This window comes from Saxophila tyrrhenica (genome assembly GCF_035928015.1).
Source record: "Saxophila tyrrhenica strain CCFEE 5935 chromosome Unknown scaffold_16, whole genome shotgun sequence".
NCBI classification, from domain to species: Eukaryota; Fungi; Ascomycota; class Dothideomycetes; order Mycosphaerellales; family Extremaceae; genus Saxophila; species Saxophila tyrrhenica.
In genome coordinates this window covers 160,642-184,156 of record NW_027041748.1, presented here as the reverse complement: position 1 = coordinate 184,156, position 23,515 = coordinate 160,642, and the positions used below count along the sequence as shown (strand labels likewise).

The 23,515-nt window shown below is 56.9% G+C and overlaps 12 protein-coding genes across 12 annotated transcripts; 5 read left to right on the top strand and 7 right to left on the bottom strand.

Moving 5' to 3' along the window:
• Window positions 1-2,144: 2,144 nt before the first annotated feature.
• Window positions 2,145-4,512, top strand: LTR77_008971 (uncharacterized protein; the record flags this gene model as incomplete). Its single annotated transcript, XM_064806200.1, has 3 exons — window positions 2,145-2,316; window positions 2,372-2,582; window positions 2,637-4,512. 3 exons carry the CDS (start codon window positions 2,145-2,147, stop codon window positions 4,510-4,512), a joined length of 2,259 nt encoding a protein of 752 aa, XP_064655526.1.
• Window positions 4,513-4,703: 191 nt separating this feature from the next.
• On the bottom strand, window positions 4,704-5,564 carry LTR77_008970 (uncharacterized protein; the record flags this gene model as incomplete). Its single annotated transcript, XM_064806199.1, has 1 exon — window positions 4,704-5,564. The coding sequence occupies one exon, from the start codon at window positions 5,562-5,564 to the stop codon at window positions 4,704-4,706; it is 861 nt and encodes a 286-aa protein (XP_064655525.1).
• A 1,185-nt stretch (window positions 5,565-6,749) lies between these two features.
• On the top strand, window positions 6,750-7,615 carry LTR77_008969 (uncharacterized protein; the record flags this gene model as incomplete). The annotated part of the gene is made up of 2 exons (XM_064806198.1): window positions 6,750-6,878; window positions 6,935-7,615. 2 exons carry the CDS (start codon window positions 6,750-6,752, stop codon window positions 7,613-7,615), a joined length of 810 nt encoding a protein of 269 aa, XP_064655524.1.
• Window positions 7,616-7,755: 140 nt separating this feature from the next.
• Window positions 7,756-8,664, bottom strand: LTR77_008968 (uncharacterized protein; the record flags this gene model as incomplete). Its single annotated transcript, XM_064806197.1, has 1 exon — window positions 7,756-8,664. The coding sequence occupies one exon, from the start codon at window positions 8,662-8,664 to the stop codon at window positions 7,756-7,758; it is 909 nt and encodes a 302-aa protein (XP_064655523.1).
• A 164-nt stretch (window positions 8,665-8,828) lies between these two features.
• On the top strand, window positions 8,829-10,124 carry LTR77_008967 (uncharacterized protein; the record flags this gene model as incomplete). The annotated part of the gene is made up of 3 exons (XM_064806196.1): window positions 8,829-9,058; window positions 9,116-9,644; window positions 9,708-10,124. The coding sequence occupies 3 exons, from the start codon at window positions 8,829-8,831 to the stop codon at window positions 10,122-10,124; spliced, it is 1,176 nt and encodes a 391-aa protein (XP_064655522.1).
• Window positions 10,125-11,661: 1,537 nt separating this feature from the next.
• On the bottom strand, window positions 11,662-13,329 carry ALD5 (aldehyde dehydrogenase (NAD(P)(+)) ald5; the record flags this gene model as incomplete). Its single annotated transcript, XM_064806195.1, has 4 exons — window positions 11,662-12,103; window positions 12,158-12,715; window positions 12,768-13,199; window positions 13,256-13,329. The coding sequence occupies 4 exons, from the start codon at window positions 13,327-13,329 to the stop codon at window positions 11,662-11,664; spliced, it is 1,506 nt and encodes a 501-aa protein (XP_064655521.1).
• Window positions 13,330-14,734: 1,405 nt separating this feature from the next.
• Window positions 14,735-15,347, bottom strand: YRA1_2 (RNA-binding RNA annealing protein; the record flags this gene model as incomplete). The annotated part of the gene is made up of 3 exons (XM_064806194.1): window positions 14,735-14,999; window positions 15,053-15,123; window positions 15,174-15,347. The coding sequence occupies 3 exons, from the start codon at window positions 15,345-15,347 to the stop codon at window positions 14,735-14,737; spliced, it is 510 nt and encodes a 169-aa protein (XP_064655520.1).
• Window positions 15,348-15,907: 560 nt separating this feature from the next.
• Window positions 15,908-16,347, bottom strand: YRA1_1 (RNA-binding RNA annealing protein; the record flags this gene model as incomplete). Its single annotated transcript, XM_064806193.1, has 2 exons — window positions 15,908-15,952; window positions 16,078-16,347. 2 exons carry the CDS (start codon window positions 16,345-16,347, stop codon window positions 15,908-15,910), a joined length of 315 nt encoding a protein of 104 aa, XP_064655519.1.
• Window positions 16,348-17,070: 723 nt separating this feature from the next.
• VPS24 (Vacuolar protein-sorting-associated protein 24) lies at window positions 17,071-17,822 on the bottom strand (the record flags this gene model as incomplete). The annotated part of the gene is made up of 2 exons (XM_064806192.1): window positions 17,071-17,718; window positions 17,775-17,822. 2 exons carry the CDS (start codon window positions 17,820-17,822, stop codon window positions 17,071-17,073), a joined length of 696 nt encoding a protein of 231 aa, XP_064655518.1.
• A 499-nt stretch (window positions 17,823-18,321) lies between these two features.
• Window positions 18,322-19,200, top strand: wos2 (p23 chaperone protein wos2; the record flags this gene model as incomplete). The annotated part of the gene is made up of 4 exons (XM_064806191.1): window positions 18,322-18,348; window positions 18,396-18,444; window positions 18,507-18,835; window positions 18,892-19,200. The coding sequence occupies 4 exons, from the start codon at window positions 18,322-18,324 to the stop codon at window positions 19,198-19,200; spliced, it is 714 nt and encodes a 237-aa protein (XP_064655517.1).
• Window positions 19,201-19,821: 621 nt separating this feature from the next.
• Window positions 19,822-20,752, top strand: LTR77_008961 (uncharacterized protein; the record flags this gene model as incomplete). Its single annotated transcript, XM_064806190.1, has 2 exons — window positions 19,822-20,361; window positions 20,426-20,752. 2 exons carry the CDS (start codon window positions 19,822-19,824, stop codon window positions 20,750-20,752), a joined length of 867 nt encoding a protein of 288 aa, XP_064655516.1.
• Window positions 20,753-20,788: 36 nt separating this feature from the next.
• LTR77_008960 (uncharacterized protein) lies at window positions 20,789-23,116 on the bottom strand (the record flags this gene model as incomplete). Its single annotated transcript, XM_064806189.1, has 1 exon — window positions 20,789-23,116. One exon carries the CDS (start codon window positions 23,114-23,116, stop codon window positions 20,789-20,791), a length of 2,328 nt encoding a protein of 775 aa, XP_064655515.1.
• Window positions 23,117-23,515: the final 399 nt, after the last annotated feature.

Here is a 23,515-nt window from a genome sequence, read left to right as displayed (position 1 = left end):
CGTCCACGGAATAAACGGGGGCAGCTTCTCGATTAGCGGGCATTCTGATGGAAAGGTGCAACACGCCTGCGCGCTCCACCACCATACAGTCGCTCCCATCTAAGTTGTCTGGGATCCGTGTTGGATTCTTGGGGATGTGGGTCTTTGAGATGGGGTGAAGTCCCAAAGCAAGTTCTTGGCATATGGACCCTTTCGCGGCCCTTCGGATGTATTGGGAGAATCAACTCTCGACATGCGAATGCGAGGGCCTGTAGAAGGACATGGGGGCATCTTGCATATTCCCATGGGGCCATCTGGGAAGTCCAGGGGCTACCGGAGGCTACATTCGCGCGTTTTCGCCTCCACAGCGCCCAGGAGCTAACCTCAGTATTGAAGATGCTGAGCGATTTGTACTCCATATTGGTGCGCGGGATGCGGGTGGAAGAAGCCTTGCAAGACTGGCCAAGACGGCGTGACGCCCCCTAACCCACGCAGGGACCCTTAGGAGAGGACGAAGAGGGCGAAATCGTACTGCTAGGGCTGTGCCGATGCGGAGCCCGGTACCAGGACACCGAGGGGGATGAGCCGTCGTGCGCAATAGTTGTAACAACCAACACAAGGCGAAAACAGATCTGTTGGAGTCGGCAAGTGGAGAACAGCTGGAGGTTTTGCGAAAGCGCGGAACCACTCGGCTCGCTTCAGGGAAGCGCCTCTTGATTCTGTCATTCTTTGACGTCTCAAGACACCGTGACAACTTGAAGCTTGATCAGCTTGTCCCAGGTCCGCCATGACAATGAACTGGCCCCGTCACGATATCACCGAAGCGTGGACCAAGTCTATGCTGCCATAATACTTCATGCACTTCTGATGGAAGGCAACCTGGACGTGCCACTGTACCGTTGGAGCGATGATTCCCCTGACCAAACGGCGTCAAGCTGGGTACTAGACTACGCCAAAGCTGGAGAAATGGCAATTGAGCATGCCCTAGTTTGCTCTGGCCGACGGATACAACCCAAGCGGTAATGCGCGTATTCTCGCGCCAAAGGGCAATAGCGGTCCACGCTGGCATCAGCAGCGGAATACGCAGACGCTCGTAAGGGGAGGCCTGCGCCTCAAGTCCAGACGCCCTCTCCGCACGATGCATCTACGCGGAAGACATTGGTCGGGTTGACACGATCGACGGAACCGACCACAGTGGTGTTGACGAGCCACCCGCTAGCTATAGCACCAATAAATGTTACCCAGTCGGTGGTTCCGTTGGGACCCCGTTTTCAAGGACGATATTCTTCGACCGCGATCTTCACGCTCAACGGTACGGTAGACACCAGCGGTCATCCCTTTCCCGCTGGAGTTCAATTCCTGGGAGAACGAAAGGCTCTGAAGATACGTCTTGTTCCGGACCGTGCGAGGATTTATTGGACTCGCGAGGAACTAAGTTGAAAGTGATGGTGCTGTTTGTCAATTTAAGGCTGCAGCGTCCCGGGCATGCTGAGGTTGAATGCCGGACGGTTCAAGTTCATACGTGCATGGTAGGTCTATGTATGGGAAGATAGTGGCATGTCGAGCTGACATCGATGACAGATATGGGGAAGGTCTTAAAGATGGCCAGGTTCTCAATGAGTCCAGCAATATGGTGTTCAATGTTCACTAAGGCAGAGCACCATGTCGTTCATTTCTTTTTCCCGGTTCCATGATGTTGCTGTGGACAAGATCCCTGTTCTTAGAGTATGCGAAGCAGTTAATGGCAAATTAGAGGAGCGCTTCAACAGTCAAGGAGGCGGCGCTTGTTCATCTTCACTCATATCTTTACCATGGATACATGTAGTCACGTGCGCTGCGTCATCTCAATTCCAACTTCATGCCAAGCCAGAGAGCCTGACCTCCGACATCGAGTAGAGGACACCTTTGTCAACTTATCAATTGAAGAACAATTCCTCTTGATCTCTGAAATATAGCACATCCTGTGTTACATGCGCCCTCTAAGTGAGGTCATCGCATACCCACCACCGCGTCCGTAGGCACAGCCACAAGTCTCAGCTTGCAGAGCGATGCACGTCGAGCCATTGCGGCAATAACAACAAATAATCCCGATTGCTTACAAAAGAGCTTAGGCGCGCCATCTTCCTGCGTGCGGGCTCGATAGTGCTTTCACAAAGAGCCTCATCATGGCTCAATACCACTCTCTTCTTCTGATATGCCTACTGGCTCTGGTACTCCTTCCTGCGCCGGCAGCAGCGTTTGGCGCTGGAAATATCGCATCGATCTCAAATATCGAGGGACATAACTGGAGACATGGAGACATTGAGGATGTTCTTAAGACGGTGGCGTTTCTGCGAGGTAAACCATTACCATCTGTTTGCAACTCGAGCTCATGCTGACGGGTTGATCATAGGCCACAAATGGACCAGCATGATGGTGAAGAGAGCCTACTTCGGCAACTGGCTTCGAGACTACAGCCAGGCAGTGGACGTGGGCACTTTGAAGGGCGTTCAAGCGGACACGATCAGAGTCCTTGTGTGGGTGCTTGCATTCATGAGTTTCGGCTATGCCACCGCTGAGTTTGAGGTCACGGCGGAGCGTTTGGGGGTCTACAGGCCTGAGGAGTAAGTCTACTCCATGAATTGCCGCCATCTGATCCCCGCGTCTAACAATTGCAGGCACATTGATAATCCAAAGGATTACGCAGACAATGCAGATGCCACGCAGTTCGACCGAAGACTCAGAGGCCCGGTCTCACCTGCTGAACTGGCTGTCGACCACAACACCGGCATGAAGAACTACATCGCCAACGAAAGCGGCGGTTGGGCTACAAGTCTAGGCTACATCAAATGGAGCTTTGCACGAAGCATACACTTCGGTCGCCTGTACACCCATGGAGCGCAGAGCGGCAGAGAGGAAGACTTGTGCGAAGCTCTGCGGTGTTTGGGTCAAGGACTGCACTGTGTTGAGGACTTTGGAGCTCACACTAATTACACGGAGCTGGCACTGCGAGAGCTCGGTTACCACAACGTCTTCCCACACGTCGGCAGTCAGGCTATGATGAACTTACATGGTAAGCAGGTCTTCCCCCTTGTTACTGGAACATTTGGCGGCGTCGACTTTCTACATTCTGTGCTCGGCGAGGCAACGGACCATATCACTCAGACCGAAGTCAATCAGGCAGAGGTGGATCAGCTCGATGCAGCCCTCTCACAAGCCCAGGCATCACAGCACTCTGGAAAGCGCAGCGCAGACCCCGCCTCCAACGCCTCTGGCTTCACAGACCTCCTAGCCCAAGTCCCAGGCACCGGCGGACTGATCCAAGAAGCCGTCCAACTCCAAGCCGCCTCCGACGCCCAACAAGCCGAGAACGACCGCGCAGCCGCTGGAGCAAGCTACGACAGCTCCTACGCGCCATACGGTAATCAATACGACATGACCCGCGCCAGCAACCCTGGCCAACAGTCCTTCCAAGCACCCCCAGGGTCCGTCGGCGGGCCGCCCAAACCCGGCATCCCAGGCGTAAACATGAACGTCGACCCTCAAGCCGCCATGGCCAAGATCTACCCTCTCCTTCTCTTCCGCGACAAAGTTGTCCGCACCATCTCCGGCATCGTGTCCAAAATCCCAGGTCTGGAAAAAGCCATCGAGACGATCTCCGAAAAAGTCACGCTATTCATCATGGGCTTGCTGGCGCCATTCATCAAACCCATCATCGCCGCCGCCTCAAACGCGCTGAAGCAGGGGAGTGGCACCGTCGTCGATGCGAGCGCGAAGCAGCAGTACCTCGTCTGGACGGACCCCACCTCCACCGACCCCACCCACTCCATGCTCTCCAAAGACCACTTCTCCAACATCCTCAACGCCCCTGCCGGCCAAGTCGCCGCCGCAACCCTCAAATACGTCGCCCCCCGCGTCATCTATGGCTGGGACCACCCGGAAGTCCCCGTCGAAGAGATCCTCGCAGACGTTGGACGGGTGTTCCACCACCCCGCGCTGCGCGACCAGCATTTGGACCTGCATCGGGAGATGTTCTCCGTCGTCGAAAGATGGGCCCGTGCGCGACCGCACGGCGCGGCGGACTTGAATCAGGTGTTGAGTTCGGAGAGCGTGAAGGCGGGTCGGAACCATACGGTGAAGGATATGCAGAGTAGTATGACCGGACTCGAGTCGAAGCTGCAGGGCATGGGTGGGGGTGGGAGTCATAGTGGGATGATGGGAAACTTCCTCGGCGGTGGAGGGGGTGGGAGGAGGAGGGATATTGATGATTTTGAACCTGCCACCGTCGCAGGTGGGGGGTATGGGGGTGTGCAGCAGGATGCTTACGGGCAGGCTGCGTATGGGAAAGCTGCGCCGCCGCAGCAATCGGCGGGATATGTGCAGGAGGAAGGGGGAGCGTATCCGACGGCTTATCAGCAGGGGTATGAGGCGCCTTTCAACCCCGGACAGCAGCAGCCTTACGGTGGTGGGGAGTATGGACAGCAGCAGCAGTATGGCCAGGGTTACGGAGGGTATGGATCTGGTGCTCCGGGTGGTGGATATGGGACTTATTAGGATGGTGAAGGGTCGGTGAATGTCATGCTGGGATGACTCGGCGTTGTGATGAATGAGTAGACAGCCATGCTTCTGGAAGGTGAACTGACGATAGGGTCATGATGGTCGGTAGCATGATAGATCTTGATGACTGGACTCACACGGAGCATGATATTGAACGTCGTAACCGCCACCCTTTCGTACAAGACATCTCACCCTCCAAACCTGCTCTTGTGGACAACCCCAAACCTCCACCCCCTCTCCCACGCAACGTCCATCACGCTCCCTTCCTTCCCCCTTCTAACGACCGCGCGGTCCCAGTTCCCCACCCAGCACTCCTCCAACCCCTCCAACCGCTCAAACACCTTGCGCCCCACGTATCGAACAGCCCTGCCCTTCTCCTCTTCCAACTGCTGCCGATACTCATCCCCACCCGGCCCGAGGAACACGTTCCCGCATCTCGGCGGCTCGTAACCGACGTGCAGATCCGCGACGTCCGCCAACGCCAGCGTCCGCAGCTCCCGCAATTGCTTCAGCAGTGGGAAGAGACGATCGATTCCATTCTCCCAACGGCCGGAAAAGGTGCCGACGCTCCCGATGTGCGGGACGGACGTGGTGATGTGGCGCAGCAGGAGGGGAGCGGACATGCGATCGTCGACTTCGAGATGGTGCAGGTGTTTCGCGGAGCCGGCGGCGTGGACGAGGTCGAGGTGCCAGTTGCTGCCGCTCGGGGCGCCGGGGAGGGAGGAGTGGCGGGAGTAGGGGTCGGAGGTTATGGTGCGGACGTTGGGGCAGTGGGGGATGAGCCATTGCAGGCCCGGGCCGAGGGTGAGGGTGAGAATGTTGGGGAGGGTGAGGGAGTGGTGGTGGAAGAGGGAGGAGAAGGTGTCTTGTTGGCGTTTGGTTTTGATGATAGCGAGTTCTAGTTTTGAGAGTTGGGGCAGGGCGAGGAGGCGTAGGGATAGCTGTTGCAGTAGGGGCGTTGGAGCGCACGTGTCGGTGCTGCGGTACATCTCTGTTCGACGCGCAGTGAATGTGTGGGCTGCCTGGTTGATGGAAGTAGAATCCTCCATGGTTGAGAGGGCTCGTTGAATCCTTCGCCACGACCTATGCTTGATGTTGATTTTTGCGAACAGCAGGGGTATGGCGAACTCACGCAACTGCCTGCAGGTCATGGAGAGGTTGATCAATGTGCCGTCTAATCTGGGCCTGCTGCGGCAAGTTGGTCTGTGACACCTCCTGCATTCAGGAAATTTCGCCCACTCCCAAACTTCCAGCAGTATCTCGTCCGGAAGCTGTAGCAGCAGAGGTACAGTGGTTCTCCGACTTGCAACGGCATTCTGATAACGGGTCCGGAGCGTTCTTATCCAGCGTACCACACCTAAAGCCAGAAGGTAATCTAGGAGGAGAGGTCGAAACTCTTGCCAGAAAATTTCCATGTCGTGAGTGGTAGGCATCTCGAGCCAGTCGAACGCATTCATGAACTTGGTCTTCCGCACGATCCAGGAGCCGCCACCGCATATCAAGACGGAGAAGGCCAGACACACCAGACCGTCGCGCCACGGCTCAGGCGAGCAGATGTCCTGCCAGATCCTGTCGGCCTCGCTGGTTACATCTATTTGAGGACGTGGCCACATTGCGAGTAGATAATTTTTCGTGTAGGCCTATATCAGGCCTGGCCTTGACCTTTTGATGGTGGAGTGGCGCCTGGGGAGACGGCAGGAGACAAGAGTTGGCTCATACCAGGCATCGAGTTGGGGGCTGAGGGAGGATCAGTAGGGCCTGAGCAGGCAATGAGGCATGATGCATGATGGACACATCTTGACCGAGACGAAATACCAGGGGTTAGTCAGTCCGGCTTGCATCTTTCGATCGTTGTGGGGCCGTTGTTTTGTCTGGAGGCGACAGGAGATTGATGAGATGAAGCGAGAAGATGTGAATGTAGGTCAGGGAGAAGTTGATTAGAATTGATTAACAAACCGATATCGCTCCAGCATTTAGCGAGAAACTCTAATCAAACTGCCCCACCTCTACCACCTACTCTACCTTTCTTTGTCAATCCTCTCACCACTGTCCTCCCCTCTACTCACCACCATAGACCTCCAAAGCACCCCCTACCAGCGACCATGGCACAAGAGTAAGCCGCCCCCATCCCCCCGTCAATGCTTCTCGCAATCTAACACCAGCTGATCTCGCAGCAAAGCACGTCCACAGGCGTCGCTGCCGGCCTCCCACCCATTCGGGCCTGTCTCTTCGACATGGACGGTCTTTTGATTGATAGCGAGGACTTGTACACGATCTGCACGAACGAGGTGTTGCGGGAGTATGGCAAGCCGGATTTGCCGTGGCATATCAAGGCGCAGTTGCAGGGAAGACCGGGGCCAGAGGTACCACTCCCATCCGCAACGAGATGAAAGACTTCGGACTGATGAGATTGGTCCAGGCCGGTCGCATCTTCAACGAATGGGCCCAACTGCCCATCTCGCGCGAGGAGTTCTACACCAAAACCCGCGCCCTGCAAGAAAAACACTTCCCCTCCACCCAACCCCTCCCCGGCGTCCCCGCCCTCCTCTCCCACCTCGCCTCCACCACCAGCCCCAAAATCCACCTCGCGCTCGCAACGAGCAGCATGGCCGCCAACTTCGCGCTCAAAACCTCGCACCTCGAATCCACACTCTTCCAGCACTTCCCGCCCGCGCATCGCGTACTCGGCGACGACCCACGGATCGGCGCAGGAAGAGGCAAACCGGCGCCGGATATCTACCTCGTTGCTTTGGAAACGATAAACGCGCGATTGAGAGAGGAAGGCGGGACGGAGGTGCAGCCGCAGGAATGTCTAGTCTTCGAGGACAGCGTCCCGGGGGTCGAAGCGGGACGCAGGGCGGGGATGCAGGTGGTGTGGTGTCCGCATGAGGGGTTATTGGGCGAGTATACAGGGAGGGAAGGGGAGGTGTTGGCGGGGTTGACGGGGGAGTTGAAGGAGAAGAATGAGGAGATTGGGGTTGTGACGCCCGAAGGTGGGGAGAGGAGGAAGGGTGCGCCGGGGAGTGTGGGGGATGGGTGGGGGAGATTGGTGAGTTCGTTGGAGGGGTTTCCTTATGGGGGTTATGGGATCAGGGTGTGAGTGTTGCGGCGTCAATGATTTTGAGGGGAGGCGAGTGGCTGATGCGTGGTCGTAGCAGGCAAGCGAACCACCTCTAGCTTTGCCGTTCCCCAATATCGGTTAGATCTGTACATATCATACAGCTACACATCCCACCACACCTACTTCTTCCCCCCACCACCCCCTTGATCGAAATTCATACTATACCCCCCCGTCGCCTCATCCTTCACAAACTTGAAATTCTCCGTGCTCAACCCGAAGGGTTTCAAAATACTATTCCCCAACCCCTTCAACTTCCCCATCATCTCCGCCATCTCCCTCTCCCGCGCCTCATCTAGCTTCGGCTTCAACGTCCGCAAAGCCTGCTCCGTCTGTCGCTTATCCGTTGCTGAGAGAGAGGTTTGGAGGGAAGGGTGCAGGATGGTGCTGTAGTCTTCTTCTGCCCCCTGCAGGGAGGCCCAGGTGGCTTCTTCGCGGCGGGCGGTGGCGCGGCGGAGGAGGAGTTTGGTTTGGAGTTTGCGGATGGAGTCCAAGGAATGCCCGGACTCTTTTAGCCGTTCAATGCGTGCCTCGAGTTCGTTGTCGACTTCTGCGATTACTTGGTCCCCTTCCTTCCCCGCTGCATCCTCTACCTCACCCCCATCTGTTCCAGTCCCCTTCGAAGCACGAACAGAAGGTAACCTCTCCAACCGCTCCAAACATCCCAACCCCTTTCCCGCACTCTCGCTCGCTTCCTTCCACTCCCTCAACTTGAGATGGCACGCAGCGACATTACTGCGCAGCACCGCGATCTCGTAGTCTAGGTAATTCGGGCACGAGGAGAGGGCGCGGTCATACGTCTGGATGGCGTTGTCGAAGGAGCCGCTGCCAAACAGCTGGTTCGCGTTGCCTTTTATAGAGTTGGATTCTGCTAGTAAAGATGCCTCCTCCTCGGGTGCGAATTTGTGGTCGGGAGGCTTGCTTGCAGTTTCTGGTGTAGTGTTCGTTGGGGCGCTGTCGTTGTCGTTGTTGAGGGAGTGGAAGGATTCGGTGTCTGAGGAGTCGTCGGAGTCGTGGGGGTGTGACGGCATTATTGTCTGTGGGACTCTGGATATCGTTGTGTGGTTGGCGCTTGTGAAAGTGACGTTGATCTTCAAATGCATACCACGGAATTGATTCCGTCGACTTTCACATGAATCAAGCTTGAACAGTCCTCCTCCGAACAGCCACCACATCTTCTCAACATTCGAACATCATGCCGGAGACTCCCCTCTCCTCTACCACACCCCCCGGCGCCTCCACTCCGTCCAACAACAACTCCCGCTTTGCCGCGCAAAACGCCTCCGCCGAAGACGTCCTCAAAGAACAAACCGTCGGCCTCGTCCACTTGTCCGACTTCCGCAAGCGGCGCGCCGAAGCGCTCGATCGAGTGAGCAGAGATGTCACGCCGGGTACTGGCAGTGGAGCGAGTACACCTGACGGACGGTAAGGATTTGATCTATGTGGGTGAGAAATGGATGGGTGCTAAGTGACCAAGTACAGTGAAGCAGCTACAGCCCCCGTCGCATTCAAGAAGCGGAAGAAGACGATGAAGAAGGGTGGGCTTTCGTTTGGGGATGATGAGGAGGAGCAGGAATCGACCCAGAAGAAGGGCGATAGCAGCAATCCAGATTCTCGAGCAGCAACAGCGGACGACTCCGAATCAGCCACCGAAACCACGTTGAAGAAGAGGCGCGGGCTGCGACCTAACTCCTCCCTCACCACTGCTCCCAAGGCTCTCACGAAGTCCGCCCTCCTCCGCGACGCCGCCCGCAAAGATGCCCTACGGCAAGAATACCTCCAACTCCAAGAAGCCGTGCGATCGACAGAGTTCTGCCTCCCCTTCGTCTTCTTCGACGGCAAAGACGCCCCAGGAGGTGTATGTCGCATGAAGAAGGGCGATCAGATCTGGCTCTTCCTCGACCGAGCGCGGAAGATGGCCGCGACGGCCAAGGGAGGCGCGAGGAAGGATTGGGCGCGGATTGGGGTGGATGATTTGATGTTGGTGAGGGGGGAGTTGGTGATTCCACATGTGAGTGTGCCTTCGTAAGCAGGGATATGAGGTAGAGCACGGCTGACTGATTGGAAATTATAGCACTACGACTTCCACCACTTCATCCTCAACCGCAGCGTCGGCTACAACAACACCCCGCTCTTCCCCTACTCCCCCGACCCCACGCCCTCCACACCGCAGCACCTCCTCCCGCAACCCGACACGCCTACCTCAGCAACCCCCGAACCAACCACCATCGGCATATCCAGCGGTCTCACCACCGCCGCCGACCGCCGCGCCGCTGCCCAGACCGCTTCTACTGTTGAAGTGCCTGCCGACGATGAGCTGGAAGGTTTCAACGACTCCCCGAACTTGACAAAGGTGGTTGATCGTCGGTGGTACGAGCGGAATAAGCATATCTATCCGGCGAGTATGTGGGAGGAATTCGACGAGAAGAAGGACTATGCGGCGGATGTCCGGAAGGATGGGTTGGGGAACGCTTTCTTCTTCTCACGATGACCTTCTCCTCCCGGTCAGGTCGACTTAGTCCGTTGAGGGATACGAAGAATGCCAGCCCCCGTGTCTTCAGCCTCCTGGCTATCTCCTCCATCCCACGGCTTCCGTCTTCTCACATCTCCTTGTTCTCCCTCTTTTTTCCCCTTCTCCCCTGCAGCCTTTGCATCTCATCGCCCCATCCAGACCCCCATCCCCACACAAACCAACAAAATCAAACACACCGGATTGAACAAAAACAACACCACCGGCGTCGGCCTCAACAGCGCCATCACAATATTGGTGGCGCACGCGGACACCCAGCGCTCGAAGCGGCGTTCCAGCGTTTCCAGCCGCGCTTTGACGTCTTCGAGGGTGGGGTTGTTGGTTGTGTCGTACCAGCCGGAGGAATATTGGGATGTTGAGCGGGAGGGGGATGGCCGCGAGTGGGAGGATGAGGGTCGGGTAGGGGTACGTGGGCGGTTGGGGGTCGTGCGGATCATTGTTGCTGTTGTGGTGGTTGTGGTGGTGGACATTGTGAATTTGATTTGGATGTGCCAATGGCTTTTCAAGCCGATGTTGAGTCGATTACCTTTTCAATCTCTCCTGTCTGTCTCGATCAGAAATACGGACGCGGCGGGGTTCCTTCGAGTGCTTCCTCGATTGTCCTGGCTTGGAGATGGTGTCGACTACGAGGAGGTACTGAAGTTTGTTTGTTGTCAATATCCCCGATGTCGCCGGTCCCACCAGGTCGAAGTTCGAGAACTGCCGACGATTGATTCGAATAAATGGCAGTGGGTCTGGATGTCTTGTCGTTCGGTTATACACATGGGTATCCGGTCTCCCGAGTAATGGCTCGGTGGAACAATACAGCGTACGAAGCAAAGAACGAAGCGTAATTCCAGAGCAACATCTTGAAGGTTGGCACGTAGTACACATATATCCTCTCGGTCTCCATCCTCCTCCAACACCCGAACAACATCCAGACCCCCACCGAATACCCCACCAGTTCTCAACAACAACGTCCCTCGAGACCCTCGGTACGCATCAAGCGCGTACATTGCCTGCCATTCCCTTCCAGCCATTCAATCGCAGGCATTACTGTGCGTGAGAAGAAGGGTGATGTCGAGCAAGCAGTGCTCATGCGCAGAACACGTCGTCCCATTCGTCCGTTTCCTCGACTGCGAGTTCGGATTAGGAAGGTGTAGGAGCCAATGAGGGGTGGGGGAGGGGGCATGAGGGGTGTGGGATGTTGTGGTGGTACTTCGTTGTCAAGTCTTCGAAGGACCGAGGATGAGGGTTGAGTAGACTATGATGAGGCGCGGGGATCGGTGGTTGTCCAGATCGTGGAACACGGGACAGTATCACGACCGTAGGTATGGGGTCATATCACGGGAGACACGATGAAGGGTCCATGCCATCGAGCAAAAGAACCTTGAAAGATTTCAGGTAAGGGAAAGGCAGAAGGCAATCATGAGGCATCGTACACTGTTCATTCGAGGCTATCAAACATATACACATGAAGAGCCATCATCACATCGTCCCTCCCTCATCATCCTCCTCTCTAACCGAACAACGCATCCCCCAACCGAATACTCACCGTCTTCGTCTGCGTGTAGTTATCCAACGCCGCCTCGCCCAACTCCCGTCCCTGTCCGCTCTCCTTGTACCCACCAAACGGCATCTGGTGATGCAGCGTGTTGTACGTGTTCACCCACACCGTGCCCGCCTTCAACGCATTGCTCACTTCAATCGCGGTGTTCAGGTTCCGCGTGTGCACGGCGGCGGCCAGGCCGTAGGTGGTCTTGTTGCCGGTGGCGATGACTTCGTCCTTCGTCTTGAACTTGGAGATGGAGCAGACGGGGCCGAAGATTTCCTCTTGCATGATCTTCATATCCTCGGTGACGTTGGAGAAGATGGTGGGTTCGATGAAGTAGCCCTTGTCGCCCTTGCGGTTGCCGCCGATTTCCACCTTGGCGCCGGCTTCCTTGCCGGCCTTGATGTAGCTGGGAATAATTTCAGTACGAATGATGCGTGGAGAAGGATGAAAGGATACTCACCCCATGATACGGTCAAACTGCAGCTGCGACACCTGCGGGCCCTGGAACGTGTCCTTGGCAAAGGGGTCACCGACAACGTTCTTCTGCGCACGCTCCTTGAAGCGCTTGATGAACTCGTCGTAGATGCCCTCTTGCACGTAGATCCTGGACCCGGCACAGCAGCACTGGCCATGGTTGAAGAAGATGCCAAAGTTGACCCACGAGATGGCGTTGTCGATGTCGGCGTCGTCGAAGACAATGTTGGGCGACTTGCCGCCGAGCTCGAGCGTGACCTTCTTCAAGTTCGAGCCGGCGGAGGCCTTGAGGATGGTGCGGCCCGTGACGGTCGAGCCGGTGAAGGCGACCTTGTCGACGTCCATGTGCGAGGCGATGGCCGCGCCGGCCGTCTTGCCGAAGCCGGAGATGACGTTGATGACGCCTGGTGGGAAGCCGGCCTCCTTGACGAGCTTGGCCGCGACCAGGCCGCCGAGGGGAGTCTGCTCGGCGGTCTTAAGGACGACGGTGTTGCCGCAGGCGATGGCGGGGCCGATCTTCCACGACCACATGAGAAGAGGGAAGCTGAATTCATTAGCACGGCATTCGTGGTTATTAGATGAATGGAGCAACTCACTTCCATGGAATGATCTGCCCGCAGACACCAATAGGCTCCTTCTTGATGTAGTTGAAGGTATCAGGGCCAGTGTCGGTGACCTTGCCCTCAATCTTGTCGGCCCAGCCGCCGTAGTACCTCAAGCAGCCCGCAGCCATGCCGATGTCGACCTTGGCCATGCTGACAGCCTTGCCGTTGTCGAGCGCCTCCACGGACGCCAGGAGGTCGAGGTTCTTCTCGAACAGGTCGGCGAGCTTGACGAGGACCTTGCCGCGGTTCTCGGGCGTCTCCTTCCTCCAGGGGCCCTCGAAGGCCTTGCGGGCGGCCGACACGGCGATGTCGACATCCTTCTCGGTGGCCTCGTAGACGGAGCAGGTGACGCTCTCGTCGGTGGGGTTGATGACCTCGAAGGTCTTGCCGTCCTGGGCCTTTACGAACTCATTGTTGATGAAGCTGGACATACCATCAGCTTGTTGTCTTTCGCCACGCTGATGTGTGATCACACTTACAGGCCAGTTGGCTGCTCGTACTTGCCGGCAGTCGGGGTCTCGACCGTGACGCTCAACGGGTGGTCTCCGGACATGATGGGTGACTATGATCAAGTTCTGGGGGTTTCTTTGAAGCAAACTTTTGATTGTTCAATCGCACAGCGATGAGTATAGGAAGAAGGAAAGAAAAGCTCTGAAAGCAGACGTGCGGAGGTTATGTATGAAGTCAGCGCTCTTCTTATGCCCGCAATGGTGCAGGGACGGATGCAGAGCGAGCAGTACAATTTGCGGGACACGAAGCTTCCTTAGGCTAGCTCTGGAGAACTGGAATACGTGATGGGCCAGCAGCACGTCTCCATCTCCGCGCGAATAAACGGACTGCTCCACTCGTGCGTCGGTTCGCACACATGGAGCCCTGCAAGTGGACATCGAGCTGCTGTAGGAGGATCTGTGACTGGCCCTCGGTTCTGCGGGCGGCGGCGTGAGGTCAGAAGTGAATGCACAGAGTGGAGCTCCATGGCGGGGTAAATTCCTCGCTGTTACGTCTCGGTGGCGACAGAACGGCAACGAATTTGAGAGAAGACTGCTGGGTGAATGATTATCTCTCGAGGCGCGGTTAACCCCAGAGACTGTCAATCTCGTGCATCTCTCATCGAAGAAACATTGTCTCATTGAAATGTTGAAAGTCATGCTCACACGAGGAAACCATGAAGGTGGGGGTAAACAATGACGACACCTTACAATTCATACGCGCTCGGCGTCAGCGTGCTCGGTGGTTCCGCTGATTAGAAGTGCGCCCTGGTGCCACCTGGTGGTAGTAGTCTTGCCCGTAGCAGTGCCGCGGCGAAAGGATTCGGACGACCTGCTGCACCCGAAGTAGGCGTTCATCGAGCACGCTAGGCCGTGCAGCAGCTCGAACAGGAACAGTAAGATCGAGGACGACCGGAGATGGCTCGAAGACTTTTCGGAACTGGTCGTGACGGTGGCTGGGTCCAGGCTCGCGGTACCTTTCTGCCCTGAGCTCTGCAGTATCTGGGGAAGCCTTGGGGTGGAGGTGGAGGTTCCGCGGGACTTTCCAGGCGTCAAGCAGAACAACCACCACCATTTAGCTGAAGGTGGGAGTAGATCGACAGGCCATGCAGGTACCGCCCATACCGGCGCTTTCTCGATCATTTGCTCTTCGATCATTCTTGAGATGTGCGATGCTCTGGGATGGTGGTTTCGAAGCTCGGTCGACAGTGGAATCGCATTGAGAAACTGAACTGATCCTCCATTGTTTCATTCTGATACTACCGCCCTCGCTCAAAGAAAGCCTTCGGTTGCTGCAGATTCCTTCCGTAGCAGCAAAACCCATGAGCCCCTCTTACTGATACATTCTGTTCGAAGAGGAAAGGAAGGCCGCTTCTTCCGTTCGGTTGGTGAAGCTCGCTGTGAAAGCAAGTTGATGTCGGAAGTCGATCACGCTTTCCTGTCCTTCGCTATGTTTCTCGCGCCCACCTCTTACAACACCTCGTCCACCATCGCGTCACCACCGGTCGTCGTCGTCGCGGCGGCCGGCTGAGCAGTAGTCGTGGTCGTGGCCGGAGCCTCGCCTCCGAAGTAGTCCATCATCTCAGCGTCGAGCTCCTCAGCCGTCTTCTTCTTTGGCCTGCCGCTGCGTGCCGGCTTCTTCGCCTTAGTCTTGGTGGCCCCGTTCGTAGTCGCCGCCGCCGCAACGCTGGTCTTGGGCTTGTTCTTCTCCCTGGCCGCGCTCTTTGGCTGCTGCCTGCAGAGATTGTTAGAAGATGTAATGGCGTAGAGGGGACGAATGATACTTACGCAACGCGATCCGCGAGACCCTTGGGAGCTGGCGCCTTGGGCACCTCAGTCGCACCGACGACGAGCTCGACCTGCTACTGTTAGTGTTGAGCACTTGAAGGTGACTAATAGCAATACACACCCTCATCGGCTTGCCGTCAACCTTCACGCCATCGAGCTGCTTGACCGCCTTCTGTCCGGCGTCGCCCTTGCGGAAGACGATGGTGGCTGTGCCGCGGCTGCGTCCGCTTGGTCCGTAGGTGAGCATCGCACGCTTGACGTTGCCGATGGTCTGACCGAAGTAATCCTGAATCATCCGTGTGTTAGTCGACTTCTGGTTGATTGCGGACAATCAAGCCCCTCGATATCGTTTCGTGAATCTCGCAAAGCGCCAGAAAAGGATCCGCAGCCATCACACTCCACCCGGCTTGAGAGCTTTGGTAAGAACAGGCCCAGTGAGCAAAGAGCACTAACAGCAGCAGTGACAGCAGGCAGCGGACCAGCCAAGCAGAGCTCTCCGGGATTGTGACCCACGAGCCGAGAACAGGTCCCGTCGCAGCGCAGACTCTGAATTGCCTTCATGTCCTTCGTGCGGAGCCACGGCGCCATACCCTCACAAGACTGCCGGTCGTGCTCATTTGACCGCCGTCTCGTATGCCAGGAAAGCCGATGCGAGCCTGAGCCGACTTGTGGTGAATGCTGTCCGCTGCTTGCATGCTGCTGTGCTGTCGCTCACACCATGCCCTCTTCTTCTTGCTCTGCTCACTGGACCTGTCTACCTAGGGTTGGCCATGTCTGCACCTCGCGTCAAGCGCTGCTTGCCAGGCAGGCTTTTAAACATACGAGTTGTGTTGTGCGTCATGCCATCCAAGCTTGCTACAGCTTGCCAGTCACTCGAAAGTGGAGGTTGGCGTGCTTGCGCTGTGCATACAGAGCTCATGAGCTCATTTCGTATGAGGGAGCCTCTGCTCACTGCGAAAGGTTCTCGATCCACAGTCCAAAAAGATCGCGAAAGTCGTCCTTCGAGTCCGCTCCGGTCAACGTACCTTAATCTGCCCTTCGGTCACATCCTCTGGCAAGTTGCTGACGATGACCTTGCTCTCCAAGTCCAACGCGCGGGTCGTCTTCACGGCGACCATGGCGGGTCCCTTGGCGACGGGCCTGCTCTTCTGAACTCCTCCAGTTGGGGCGGCGATGGCGGCTTTGGCCTTGGACTTCGCGTTGCGCGGCTTCGGGCCACGGCGTGCGTTGCGGCCTCCGGTGGGCTTGGTGTCCTGCATGATCTGGTCGAGAGACTGGTCGAGCTTTCCAGACATTGTGGTGGTGTTGTGAAGTGAGGTCGGCGTTGTGAAAAAGTGGTTTGGCGAAAGAGTGTTGAGAAGTGGCTTCAAGTGAGCTGGGTTTCCTTAAAGCTGATCGGTGGCAATGAAGTAAGCAGTCGGCGCGTAGAAGTAGGAAGGATACTGTGTCGTGCGTCGGTGTGACGGGGTGGTGCAGCTGGTGCGAGAAGCGTCAGGCTGCGCGCGGAAGTTGGCGGTCTTTGAGTGAGCGCGAGGGCGCGGACGTGGAGTGGCACAATGTGATGGCAGAATCCCTCTTCTCAGTTTGTGTTGATGAGAGAGAGCGTGTCGTGAGTGGTATTGATGACTTGATTGTGTTGGTGTGTGAAGGTTGGTTGAGGTGCGTGGAAGGACAGGAGAGCAAACAGCAAGTCGCGCCAGCCACCAAAAACGCCGCTTGCCCGCATGCGGACGTCACGTGTTGATGTGACCGCATTCACTACCTCGAGCACACTATACCGTGTCAAGAATATAGTGTGCAGTGTGAATGGATTCGAAACGTCGCTACTTGCAATGGTCCAGAAGCATGATTGCCATCTGCCTGGTTTCCAGAGTATCGCACGCATCTATCACACCTCGCTCAACCCTCCTGCAGTTTTCTGCGTTTGCCCTGCTACTATAAGCCCAACGCGAAGACTCCCTCATCGTTTGTCTCATAAGTCTTTACAACATCATCCTCAAACCAGCCCAACACCACCCTCAACTCTTCAACGCCTCCAACCTCCCCCTCATCTGCGCCAACATCTCCTCCGACCCCAGCTCCTCCTCCTCCTCCGCCGGCTGCGCTTCCACGGGCTGCACCGGCTCCACCGGCACCTGCGCCGCAGGGGTCTGCACCTTATCCTTCAGCACCTCCCCTAACACCTTATCCACCTCCGTCTCGGCCTCCTCGTCCTCGCCCTCCAGCATCTCGTTCTCCGGCAGCGAGTCCGCGACCATTTCCTCGATGATCCCGGCTTTCACCAGCTCTTGGCTCAATTCGCGCATCGTGCCGGAGATCTCGGGGAGTTTGACCAGCGCGTTGACGTCTTTCATGATGCCGACGCTGTTCTTGATGCTGCCTTCGATCTTGCGCATCGCGAAGGCTTCCTTGACCTGCATGCCGACGCTTTCTAGTGTGGCTTTGGAGGTTGCGACTCGTTGTTCATGTTTCCGTACTCGGAGGAGTTCGCGCGCGAACATGCGTGTTTCTGTTGCTGCTTGCTTTGCTTGCGAGGGGTTGCGCTGGGCGCGCTTGTTGGCTTGGAGGATGTAGGTGCGGGTTTTGGACTCAAGGGCTTTGAGGTTGGCGAGGTCGCGGTCGAGTTTGCGGGCGTTGGAGCGGACGAGGGCGTTGCATTTGCGTCGCTGTCATCTTCTTAGCCAATGCGGTTTGGTGGTCTGGTGGTAGGTAGTGGCCTTACCTGCTCCTCTGGTGAAGGGCCGTAGAAGAAGCGTCGGGTTGCGTCCATGATGGTGGTTAAGAAGGACTACCGATTACTACTGCCAGTACATTCCATTGTCGCTGGTAGAAGGCGTCTCAAATTGCCATTGCGAGTTTGGTTGTCATATGTTCGTCGGCGCATGTGAGAGCGTGCAGTAGCCTGGCGCATGTAGAGATGACGCTGTTGGCCCGTGCGCACTTCGCCGTGGGGAAAGAAGAGCAACTGACTTTTGAAGAGCATTCCACACAGTTGCGAAAAGTGAATCTTCGTGGTATTGGAATATCACAAAGTGCTCAACTGACTGCCATACCAGATCGATCAGTCTCAGAGATCAAAACAGCTGCGTCACTTCCACCACGCGAAGATCTGCTCCAGCCTTGCCGATTCCACCATTTTCTTCGAAGTTCGGCCAGCAAACTTCAAAGCTTCAACACGACTCTGCAAACATTCGGTACCTGCATAGACATACCACCTCACTCTCAGCAAACTATATCCTACCTCATATCACCACCCGCCAACCGCAAAGATGTCTGCTCTACCAAAAGACACCACCGTAAGTTTCTGCAATCCGCCAGCCGAAGTCATGGCTAACAGCAGCAGGACATGAAGGAGATGGAGGCATCCCACGGCAAGATGGTCACTCCCGAAGGTGTGTTGAGACACCCCTTTCAAAAGCGATGAGAACACAAGAAACTGACATTTCACCACCAGTCACATGGGCCCAACGCTCCAGCGCAACGGAGAACGAGAAGAACCACGTCTACCTCACCATCGCCGTGCCTGACGTCGCGAAGAACAACATCAAGCTCGACATCCAGCCCACCAGCCTCAGCTTCCAAGGCTACTCCGAGTCCAAGAAGGCCACCTACTCGGTCAAGCTGGAGTTCTACGCCGAGATCGACCCCTCCGCCGCCAAGATCAACCACACGCCCAGAGACATTGAGATGGTGCTGCAGAAGAAGGAGCTGAACGAGGAGTTCTGGCCGCGGTTGCTGAAGGATAAGGCGAAGGTGCATTTCCTCAAGACGAACTTCGACAAGGTGAGTTGATCCGTGTATGAGAGGTGGTTTTGGGACAATGCTAACGAGAGATGCAGTGGGTGGACGAAGACGAGCAGGACGCCGTGCAGGAGGACGACGACTACATGTCCCGCATGGGTGGCATGGAAGGAGGCATGGGCGGCGACGGTGGCTTCGGCGGCATCGACTTCAGCAAGCTCGGCGGTGCGGGGGGCGCAGGTATGCCCGGCATGGAAGGCATGGGCATGGGTGGCATGGGCGGCATGGGCGACGAGGAGGAGGGGGATGATGACGACGACGAGGACATGCCCGAGCTGGAAGACGAGGATGCCAAAGAGGGTGCTGGCGCGAAGGCGGGCGGCAAGAAGATCGAGGAGGTGGAGTGAAAGCGTTCTCTTGTCCAAGCGAGGCTCTGTTGATGTTCAGCGCGCGCTGCTGCTTCGATCTCTTTTCGGACGTCGTGCAAGATGGGCTCGGCTTGCATAAGCGAGGCGCTGGAAAGTACAGCTGCTACCTAGTGGCCTAGTGGGAGCTCTTCGTGAAATCGCGAGCGTGCAGCCCGTACAGAGATGAGATACCAAAAATGTGATTGACACTCAGCTGTGTATTGTATTCCATGTGGATGTTGTCTCCAATATGCTTTGTACTCGTCGCTGCTATGATGTCTCTGCGCCACGTGCCCAGCGCTTTTGATATGAACCTCGACTTCACGTCTTCTTGCCAACCGCACCACCTTCTACGGTTCAACAAAGTGCCGTTGTAGCAGCTGCAATAGCATCCCTATCGTAGCCGGTGGCCATTGCAAAAGCACAACCTCACTGAACAAACTCAGTCAACACCGTCATCGGACGCCGCAACAAGCTTTCCAACCCCATGAGACCTCATCATCTGGACCATCTCCCATCATCTCAATGCTCTATACTCGCTTCCTCCGTAGCGCCCTGGCTCTCCAACTCACCTCCCCAAGCACCCGCGGCTTCTCCTCCAAACCCGCCTTCGCCGCCGCAATGGCATCGCCACCGCAATCCTTCCCACTCGACCGCAGCATCTTCAACGAAACCCTCTACTCTCGCCTCCGGGACTTCTGGCTCGCTGGCGTACCGCAGGACGCCACTTCACCACCCTGGGAAGCGATTCAGCGCTGGTTCGGCCCCGGCATGACGCAGGAGCAGAAGGACGCTCTGGACCGCTCGTGCCATAGTAACTTCGGGGAGGCGTTGAATGCTCTTGGGCCGGAGAAGCTTGCCTTGCCGGCTTTTGAGAGCTACGAGGATGATTTGGGGAAGGCGGAGATTATCTCGTCTCCTTTGTTGAAGGAGGTGCGGGAAGCGCATTCGGAGAGTGTGGAGGGGGGAGCGAAGAGGTTGCTTTCGCTTGTTGTTTTGTTGGATCAGATGCCGAGGAATATTTACCGCGATTTGGATGGGTTGGGGTTGGTGTATGGGCATTATGATCGGCTTTCTTTCTCGTTGTTAAGGAGTAGCATGAAGTTGGAGCCGAATATGATGGGGGAGGATTGTGTGAAGATGCGGCCGGTTTGGTTGTCTGTACGTTTCTCTGCTACATTCAGGCTGGTGAAAGCCATTTCGCTGACCACGCCTTTCTCTGCAGTGGCTCACCATCCCATTTATGCACTGCGAACATCTGCCCTCGCATGAGCTATACCTCAAGTATGCCAGAGCGACCAGGCAGATCTTCCACGAAAAGAACGACACGGCCGCTGTGCAGTACCTGGACCGCAACATTGAGTTCGAACTAAAACACATCGAACCTCTCGAGAAGTTCGGCCGGTATCCGCACCGCAACGCCGCTCTCGGAAGGAAAAGCACTGCGGAGGAAGAAGAGTATATGAAGAGTGGCGCTACGTTTGGCGTGACGCAGCAGAAGAAAGTGGAGCAGGAGGATGAGAAGAAAGATGATCCGAAAGATGAACTATGAAACATCGCTCACCTCAAATGCCGATCAAACACGCTCCTAACCATATCTCCTTTGCCAATCCCTCGAGCTCGATCCCGCGAGCTGGGCGAAGGCGAGAAAAAGCAATACCACAATCATAACTCGCCAGAAGTACCCCATGCTGTCGTCCGTCTCCTTGACCTCCAACACTTTAGCCTTGGGCTCGGCCTCCTTGAACTCGACCTTTACATCCACATTCACCGTCGGTTGGAACGATCTGTTTCCGTCCCACCTCCTGGTGCGGGTGGAGACCGCCATGGAACGGCCGTTCTTGAGCTCCTCGACTCTCTTGCGCTCCCAGTCGCCGCTCGCTGCTGATTCTTCGCTCGACGAGCGCTGCTGGGGAGACGATGGCGCCCCTCGCCTGCGCTTGCGGTTGAGCGGCAGTGGTGTGCAGGGCGATGGCAGGGGCAGTTCGGAGTTTGTTGATGAGTCTACGATCCACTGGCGAATGCGGGTGTACTTTTCGTCGACTTTGGCTTTCTCAGAGTTGAGTTTGCGACGCTTCCGGTCAGCGGTGGCGAGGGCGGCGTCTTGCTCGGCGGCTTGAGCGCGGAGACGGTCGTTGCTGCGTTGCAGGTCTGAGTTCTGGTGCTGGAGCGACGAGATGGTTTCTTCAAGACGGTGGCATTCGGCTGCGAGCGCTCGCCCGTGTTCTATGAGGCCTTCCAGGTCTTCGAGGCTGGTGGTGGTGGGCCTGCTGGACTCCTGTTGCGGGCTCTTATCTTCGCTCTTGAGCTCGCCCTCGGCCAACCGGATCGACATCTCGGTGCACCACTGTGTCACCTGGCGAAGTTCCTCCTTCATCTCTTCGACTTGGGACTGGGGCAGGTTGTTCTCCTCGGCGAGCTCAGCATATACCTGGTTCAGGCGTTCAACAGCGTCGGCCTCGAGAGATATACCGACCGGCACGCCGCCGACTTGTCTCAGACATGTCTCGATCGTGTGGGCGAGGTTGTTGGTGTCAAAGCTGAAACCTGCTTCCTTCAGTGAATCGATGAAGCTGCCGACAGTGAGTTCGTCTGTTGCCAGGAGAGTCTCGATCTGCTCGACGAGCTCGACGAAGTCAGAAGCCGGGACTGTTTGCTGTCCGTACATGTCCAGCCAGCGTGCGATGTGTTCCGCGACTTCGAGCCGTGCCAGACCCAGAAGGACGAATGGGACATCGAGAAGCATTCTGGCCCTGGCCACAGCATCGACCACTTGTCTGATCGACGTCAAGTCCTCCGGCGACTGAGTCTGGGTCTCAGCATCCGCCACGCCTCTAAGCGACAGATCCGCCGGATGCTGCGTCTGCGTCCCGCACCCCCTCGACTCCTCCACCCCCTCCTCCTTCCTCTTCCGCCTCTCCTTCTCCACCATCGCAAGCGGCTGCTGCTTCTTGAACGCCTTCTCCCACGACTCCGCCTCCACTTTATACCGCTCCAGCTGTCCTTTAAGCTCCGACGCCTTGTCAAACGCCCTTTGCAGCTCGCTCCGCGCCCACGCATGGTTCTCCGCTGCCCCGTTCCGCTCGTCTCTGTACCGCTGCGCTCGATTCGCCATCTCCTCCGCCTCCTTGAAGTCCTCCCGCAGGATCCCAAGCTCCATTCGATACCGCTCCGCGGCCAACCTATCACTACCCTCCGCAGCCAACCGACTCGGCATCCCGTTCCTGCGCTTGTTCGCCTCGACCTCCCGTCTATCCCCACTCGGCGCGGCCGTCGACCGGCCCCGGCGTAGGTGTCCGACGTCCCGTCTCAGCACTGCGCCGCCCGCGGGGTCGTCGTAGCCGAGGCCTTTGAAGGGGAGGAGAGCGCCGGAATGGAGGGATTCGGGGGAGCGTTGGGCGGCGGCGCGGAGGAGGGCGGACTCGGGTGTTTGGGGGTCGTAGTTGTCGTCGTCGTCGTAGAGCTCGTCGAAGGGCTGTTGGCCGATCTGTGGGGTGGTGGTGCTGTCGAAGTCAGCGAAGGGGTCGTCTTCTGCGTCTTCAGTCTCCCCCGCCGGCGTCTGGACGGCAGACTGGTCTTCGCCGGACTGCTCTTCGCCAGCATCCTCTTCGTCCGAGCTGGAGCTATCGGAGAAGGCCGACTTGACTGACCAAGTGTCTGCTGTATCGAGTGAGCCTTCTTCATTCGGGTGATCGGGACTTGCCTGTGCCTCCTCGTCTGCGTCGACGACAGCGGGTACTTGCGGCTGCTCGTCTTCATCTTCTTCAGGCTGCATGTAGTAGCTCAGATCCGGACTTTCTGGACCCGGAGCCTCTGCATCTGGAGCCTCTGCATCCGGGCCGTCTGCATCTGGACCGTCTGATGGAGAAGCTGGAGCCTCCTCCTCCTTCTTCTCCCCGCCCGACCGACCAGCCATAGCGAACCGTCCAACCATCCCACCATCCTGACCAAGCCCTGATATCCCGAGACCTGGAAGCGAAGACATTGCTATTCCTGTTAACGACAGTGATCGAGGTCCTGCCTCCAAATAATTTTACAAACGAATGAAGGAGAGAGTGATGTATACGAAAGAGACGTAAGGAACGATGTTAGTGAGAAGAGAAAAGAGCATTACGAGCTACCGGCGACATCATACTGATGTCCTCGAGATTGGGCGATTTCGCTGCTTTGTTTGGGGTCGAGGGGTTGGCATTGAGGTGAGATGAGTGTTGGATGGTTGGCACGTGGCCGGACAAAGCGGGATGCACGTGGTGATTTATTGAGGACAAAGGGAGGATATGCGTGGGAGGCACGTGGATGACAGTGGTATTCTCAG